Genomic DNA, 8383 nt, shown 5'->3' on the forward strand with positions numbered 1-8383 from the left:
TTAATGCACTTTTTTGTTCTCTCTCACCCTCTCTCTCTCTTCTTCTCTTTCTTTCTTTTTCCTCCCCTTCTCTCTTTTTCAAATTTTCTCATTTCATTTTTGACTTTCCTTCATTCCTCTCTGATCTCATTCTCTATCTTTCTCTCTAATACTCCCACTTTTCCGTTCTTGTTCTATGTTCCATTTATCTCTTTCACTTTCTCTTTTCCCCTCTCTCTCTCTTTTTTTCTCTCTCTTTCTTTTCTCTTTCTTTCATTATTTTTTTCTTATCTTTCTTTTCCTGATTTTTCAATCTTATTTCTTTCCGTTCTTGTTGCTTGCATTCTGTTTTGTGAGAGGACACTGAAAAGCAAATAGAGATAAGTCGACGAAGGAATTACGAAGCCAATAAATAAGAGCCAGAATGGATTGACGAAACAGATGAATGATTGAATAAATGATTGAATGAATTATTGAATGAATGATTGAATGATTAAAAAAATAAACAAACATACAATGTAAATTTATACTTGAATAATTGAATTCACTTTTCGAATTTTTTTTTTGGTGACTTGTTGCTATGAAAAAATTTCAGACTTTTCTTTCTTTGTCTATTTTTGTTTGCAAACCATCTCTCGCATGAATAAACTCATACATGCATATATACATACATACATACATACATAAAACATACATACATACATACAAACATACAACATACAAACAAATACAGAGTGAAATATACAAATTTATAAGCATAAATGTACACACAGAAAAATAGATTTACTATAAATTTATCCATACATACATTCAAACATCATTAACAAAAATAATAATATGGTTGTTATTATGTTTTGTATCTCCAGGTCTCCAGGTCAAATCTTTACTTGTTTGATAAATAAACAATTTGTAAATTGTGAATGATTTATAATAAATAAATAAACAAATTGTGAATTATTCATAATATTATTATTATATTATATTTTATTATTATTATTTATTATATTATTGTTGTATTATATTATGATCTGCCATAAAGCATAATTAATGATTTCGGTAACTTAATCCCAGAGCCTAAACATGCCGTCAAATACTGGCCAAGTTTTTCTTAAAAAATTGCGCATTGGAGGATATTCTACCTCTCTCTCCCTCTCTCTTCTTTTCTCGCTGTCTCTCTCTATCTCTTTCTCTCTCTCTCCCTTTCTTCTTCTTTTTTTCCCTCTTTCTATCTTTCTCTCTCTTTTAAAAGAAACAAAACACGCGCGCAGAACTTAAAACTTGTATACATGCATACATACATACACACACACACACACATATATATATATATAATATATATATGTATAATATATATATATGTATAATATATACATATATATATGTATGTTTCTTTTTATAAAAAGAAACGCCTTTGATGGCATTTAATGGTGTTTATAGAGCGGACAAAAATGTAAGCAAACAAAAACACAAATAGAAGAAAAGAGGGGAAAGAATTCAATTATTCACATCAGTAAACCGCAGCTCAAAAGCGTTCATCAATTTAACACAGTAAAGTCATCAGTCAGTAATGTAGCTGTGTGTGTGTGTTTGTGTGTTTGTGTGTGTGTGTGTGTTTGTGTGTGTGTGAATATTCATTCTTTATCATCATCGGAACCAGTAACATCATCGTCGTCGTCGTCTTCTTCACCGCCACAATTTCATCACCACATTCTTATTTCCTTTCTTTGACACGTCTTAACAACACTTAAGTACCCTCAATTAATGTTTGTATGTTTGCATGTGTGTATATATGTTTGTTTGTATGTATATTTGTATGTATGTATGTTTGTATGTTTGTTTGTATATATGTATGTATATATATGTGGGTGTGTTTTGTATGTTTGTATACATGTATGTTTGTATACTTGTTGGTATGTATGTTTGTATGTATTTAGGTGTGTATGTATGCTTGTATGTATGTCAGTATGCATGTTTGTTTTTATGTAAGTGGGCGATAATCTGTCTGTATTGTATGTTTGTATATATATACAAACATTCTCAATTTACTTTAATAATACCTTATAGAGCTAACTTACTGAAAATGATGATGGTTTTTGCGTATATGTCATACATGTATGCATTCATATATACATGCAAACATACATACATACATACATGCATACATACAAACATACATACATACATACATACATACATACATACATACATACATACATACATACATACATACATACATACATACATACATATATCGATATCACGTGCATTAACTCTCATAGGAAAAATTTCTTAGACATAAAAATCCATATTACATCAGTATATTTACAGCAGATGTGTGTGTGTGTGTGTGGTTGTGCGTGTGTGTGTGTGTGTGTGTGTGTGTGTGTGTGTGTGTGTGTGTGTGTGTGTGTGTGTGGTGTGTGTGGCAAGATTGTGTAATGGTTAAGAACCTCGAAGTTCCCCAAAAAGATTTCCGCCAATCCTATCACATGGCGGTATACGTTGTCGTTGTTGTAGTTGGTATTTCTAATTATTATTTAGAAGAATTTTTGTTGAAAATAATAACAACATTAACAATAATTAAAAATAATAATGAAAATATTTAATGTTATTAATATTATTATAACAAAATAATAATATTAATAATGTATTATCGAAAATATTAATACTTTTGACAGCAAAGTTACAAAAATAATTTGTAGCGATTGTGGTAGCTACTGCAGTAGCATAGACTACAGCAATATTCGCAGCATCAGCCGCAGAAATAACACTAGCAGTAATAGTAATAGTAGCAGCAGCTATAGAAGCAAAAACCGTAGCAGCAGAAGTTGTAGTTGAAGTAGTAGTAGTAGAAGTATTAGAAAGAGCAGCTGAGGTATTATTTCAAGCCATGGTTTGAAAAATAACTTAGTATCAGAATTTATTGCATAGACGTGTGTTTTCTAGCGTTTATTTAATTCTCTGGTTGTTTTTTTTGTAAATTTAAAAAAATTAATCACATTTTTTATTATTATTTAAATGAATTTTAAATTATTATATATGTATATTGCAAATTCAATCAGTCTAAATTATAATTATTCCCAGTTTTATTGCTATTATTATTATTATTTATGGTATTCAAAGTGAAGGTAGTGGTAGTTGTTGTCGTAGTAGTAGCTGGAGTAGTAGTAGTAGTAGTAGTAGTAGTAGTAGTAGTAGTAGTAGTAGTAGTAGTAGTAGTAGTAGTAGTAGTAGTAGTAGTAGTAGTAGTAGCAGCAGCAGTATTATTAATAGTATTTTAGGTCGATGGATTGATTGGTTTCAATGAGTTTGATTCGTGTCGAGGTACGTATGCTTATGAATTAATGGAAAGATGAATGGATGAATATATGAATGAATGAAAAAATGACTATATGGGAGAATGAATGAACGAACGAACGAACGAACGAACGAACGAGTGAATTAATGAAAGAGTGAAAGAGCAAACAAAAAAAGCAAACAAATTCTTAAACGAACATACACATACATACACACACATACACACACACATACCTACAAACCAACAGACAAACATACAAAGATCATAAATATAATGTATTCTGAATTTTTGATGAACTGTGTAGTAAAAACGAGTAGTCATAATTTAAACACGGCACTCAAACAAGCTACATAAACTGCAAAACACATTAAAGGTATACAAATGTGTTTTTTTTTCCATATTCATAAAATGTTTAAACACACACATACAAACAAACAAATAAACCAATAAAACATACGTTCATGCAAACAAACATACACACACACACACACACACACACACACATACACACACACACACACACTTTAATATATATTTGTACCCTTGTACATACCAACACATTCTTTGTAATTATGATTGTATATTTCTGTATATATGTTTGTATCTAAATATAATTGTTTGTATTAGTATGTGTGTGCTTGTACGTTTGTATGTACGTATGTATAAAATTGTATCATAGTTGTACGCCTACGGACCAAATCCAATATCAATAGCCGAGCATAGCAATTGTGTATGTGTAGATGCGAAGCGTGCAGTTTTGCTTATACATTCTCAAAGATGCTATAATGAATTTGTATACATACATACATACATACAAACATACATACATACATACATACATACATACATACATACATACATACATACATACATACATACATACATACATACATACATACATACATACATACATACATACATACATACAAACATACATACATATAAAAACGAAATCTTCCTCTCTAATGTACTGGAAGACAAAAATTATAATTTATATTTTTCCAACTTTAAAATTTTGTATAAAAAAAATTTTGTGCAAACAATTCACTTTTATATCAGCTTGATTAAAACTTATCGAGATTTTTTTAATTTTATTCATTCATTCATGCACTCATTCATTCATTCGGCAAACAAAAATAAAGTAACTCACGCTCGCTTCATTGAATGGGATGAAAGACTTTTAAATCATTTAAATTCACTTTTTAATAAGAACATAAAATCTTTTTTCATTTATAATTTTTATATTTCCGGAAATAAGACTTTTTTATTTCAAATTTTGACATTTTATCTTCCGTGACGAATTGACTTGGCGGGAATAAATTTGAATTTTCTGGCAACTTTATTTTTGTCAATTCTAAAAAATACAAGTTAGCTTGTGGGAAAATGCAACTACATACACACACATATACATACATACAAACACACATACACACAAACACATACATACATACAAACACACATACATACATACAAACATACATACATATACATACATACAAACACACATACACACACTCATACATACATACAAACATACATACACACACACATATATACATACACTACACACACATACATACATACATAAATTCAAACACATACATTTATAGACGCACGTACGTACACACTAATAATATCTGTCCTTAGAAGTGTAGTCAGCTTCACTTGAAGAAACGAACAAACAAAATGAAACGAAACGAAACGAAACGAGACGAAACAGCATATTTGTAATAATAATAATAATAATAATAATAATAAACATCATCATCATCTTCATAACATAACCATATAAGTCTCTTTCTTCTCATTATCACCAGTGTAAACCATTTTCATTCGCGAATCTTCTCCCTCGTTTGTATCTTCATCATCATTTTCATCACTCACTCATTCACTAATTCATTCATTTATTCATTCTTTTACTCATTCGTTCATTCATCCATTTATTCATTCGTTCGTTCGTTCATTCACTCATGCATGCATTCATTCTTTCATTCATACATTCGTTTATTCATTCATTCGCTCATTCATTTCAAATTATACCCTGCCGAGTTTAATTATTTAAACTAATTAAGCAAATGCATTACAAGTCGTCGCTATTTTTGCCAGTCATTTTTTCAATTTCATTCTTTAATTTTTTCATTTCTTTCCATTTCTTTTTGTTGTTAATTTATTTATTTATTCATTTGTTTGTTTATTTATTCGTTTATTCGTTCGTTCTTTCATTCAATCGTTCATTCGTTCATTCATTCTTGCATGTATACTTACAGTTTGTCAATCAGTCAATCATTCGTTCATTTTTTTTATTAATTAATTAAAAAATTCATCCATTTATGTGCTCAGTTCGATTCCTTCATTTAATCATTCATCTACTCATTCATTCATTCATTCATTCAATCCATCATTCATTCTACTGATATTACTACTACTACCACCAGCTAGTACTACTACTACTAATAATAATAATAATAATAACAATAATTATTATTATTAAAATAATTATTATAGTAATAATTTTTTCAAAAATATTATATTTATGTTGTACGGAGATAATCTCCCACCACGCATTCAATGATGAAAGAGCCAGATTATATTATATATATATATATGTGTGTGTACGTATATGTGTGCGTTTGTGCGTATGTGTGTTTGTGTGTGCATGTGTGTGACGTTGTGTGTGTGTGTGTGTGTGTGTGTGTGTGTGTGTGCGTGTGCGTGACGTAGACCAAAAAGGAAATGGATATTACCAAAAGAATTGAATAATTAAGATTGCGCATGTCTCGTAGAACAGTTTCCGCCAGACTCAAAGATACTAAAAAACAATGATTCCGGTGCATTATTTATCTTTGCAATATTGCAGTCGTTATAACTACTGCGCTACAAAAATTAATTACCTTTTGAAAATAGCATATATAGTGTCTTTGATATTGTCGTTTTTGTTGTTTTGGATGTTATTATTGATATTGCTTGCAATATATCGCCATCATCATCATCATCATCTTTGCCATTAAAAACACCATCATCATCAACATCAACATCGTCATCATCATCGTCGTCGTCATCATCATCTTCATCATCATCGTCATCTTCATAGTCGTCATCATCATCTTCATCATCATCGTCATCTTCATAGTCGTCATCATCATCTTCGTCTTCATCATCATCATCGTCATAATCATCGTGTGGCCATTTTAAAAGAAAATGTCACGTTCATTAACGTCATAATCATCATCACCATAATCATCATCAACATCACCACCACCACCATCATCATAATCGTTAACTCCAGATTATATTCATTAATTATTTTTCTTTCATTCTCCGTAGTTTTTGACCGGTGAGAGATGTTGTTGTTAGTTTGGATGATGGTTTTTACCATGGTGATAATTGTGCCCCGACTTTCCAGCGAACAAAATGCCATGGTTGAAAGACGATTCAACTCTTTCTTTTTCTAATTGTTTGAACAATAATTCTAAGAAACCAGAGTTTGAGAGGGTTTATCAATTTTGATGTAATAGATTCTTCGTATAAGCATTGAATTTTTGTGATCTGACTAGTTTTGAAATAGTTGTTCAGTTTTAAGATCTCTCTCTTTCTCTGGAATCTTATTACCACAAAACGTAATGGCCTGCCATCTCTACTGGCAGCGAAGTTCTGCTACGAAGCCACTAATTGGCATATCTAGACAATTTTGGACAGCTTCAACAATTAGATTTTTCGGGTTTTCTGCTATCCAAATCAACGAGAAGCTGTAGCTGCGAAGTTCAACAAAAAATTTAGCTGTGGGGGAATAAAGTTTCTTAAAATTTGTAGTTTTCGCTAAAGGCCCGCTACATTCAACTCTGAAGTCAGCTGATATAGAATAGCTGGGATATATTTACGTTATTAGATTATGAAGCACATGTGTAACATGATGCTAGTCTAAGATCAAAACGATAAGATGATGGTTTACCTCTTCAAATAAAAGTTATAATAATAATAATAATAATGTAATAATAATATAATAATAATAATAAGGGTTAGGCCGTTGAAATTTTGAAAAACGCATCTCCTAATCCAAGTCATAATGACTTCATTTGTTATAATAATGCCTATTGCAAGAAGTAGTAGTAGTAGTAGAAGCAGCAGCGGCAGTTACAGTGTAGTAGCAGTAGTAGTAGTAGTAGTAGAAGTAGCTGTATTGTAGTTGTGGTTGCAGTGTTGTAGTAGTAGTAGTAGCTGTAGTAGTAGAAGTAGCAGTAGTAGTAGTAGTAGAAGTAGCTGTAGTAGAAGTAGCTGTAGTAGAAGTAGCTGTAGTAGTAGTAGTAGTAGTAGTAGTAGTAGTTGTTGTTGTTGTTGTTGTAATATCAGTTGTAAAAGTATGTTTGTAGAGATGTTATAACTTTTCTGGACAAATCTTTTAGCATCAAATCTTCGACAAAAATTATACCAATTTAAAACTAGAAATGTCTTTTTATTGAATAAAATGTAGTTACTCATACTAATTTAAAAAATCCGTATGAGAATGGAAATTAACTTTTAAATGATTCACATTTAAATTATTTATCTATTTATTCTCTTTCGAAAAATTCTTTTTTTTTTCAAAACGGTAAATTTTAAATTGAAGATTATCTCGATGGTCCTTTTAATGAGTGCGTTTTCTCAGTGGTAGTAGTAGTAGTAGTAGTGGTAGTAGTAGTGGTAGTAGTAGTGGTGGTATCTGTAGTAGTAGTGGTAGTAGTAGTGGTGGTGTCTGTAGTAGTAGTGGTAGTAGTAGTAGTGGTGGCTGTAGTAGTAGTGGTGTCTGTAGTAGTAGTGGTGGCTGTAGTAGTAGTGGTGGCTGTAGTAGTAGTGGTGTCTGTAGTAGTAGTGGTGTCTGTAGTAGTAGTAGTAGCAGGAGCAGTAGTAGTAGTAGAATTTTTAGTAGTAGCAGTAGAAGTAGTAGTAGTTGTTGTAGTAGTAGTAGTAGTAGTAGTAGTAGTAGTAGTAGCAATAGTGGTATACGCAAGTAATTATTTATTATTCAACAAAGGAAAATCACGAGTTAATGAATGACTTAAGGAATGGCTGGACGAATGGATGGAAAGATAGTTGAAATAAATGAGTGAAAAAATAAATGAAAGCCAAATG

The 8383-nt window shown here is 30.8% G+C and overlaps 1 protein-coding gene across 1 annotated transcript in view; it reads left to right on the forward strand.

Moving 5' to 3' along the window:
- Positions 1-3631, forward strand: part of HELRODRAFT_168634 (hypothetical protein) — a gene marked incomplete at both ends in the record, with an annotated part of 5247 nt that extends 1616 nt beyond the window's left edge. Inside the window, 2 exons of the mRNA XM_009014496.1 lie at positions 2658-2761; positions 3525-3631. Of these exons, the coding sequence (XP_009012744.1) occupies positions 2658-2761; positions 3525-3631 (211 nt within the window). The remainder of the gene's footprint in view (positions 1-2657; positions 2762-3524) is intronic.
- Positions 3632-8383: the final 4752 nt, after the last annotated feature.

Source organism: Helobdella robusta, assembly GCF_000326865.2.
Source record: "Helobdella robusta unplaced genomic scaffold HELROscaffold_14, whole genome shotgun sequence".
Lineage (NCBI taxonomy): Eukaryota > Metazoa > Annelida > Clitellata > Rhynchobdellida > Glossiphoniidae > Helobdella > Helobdella robusta.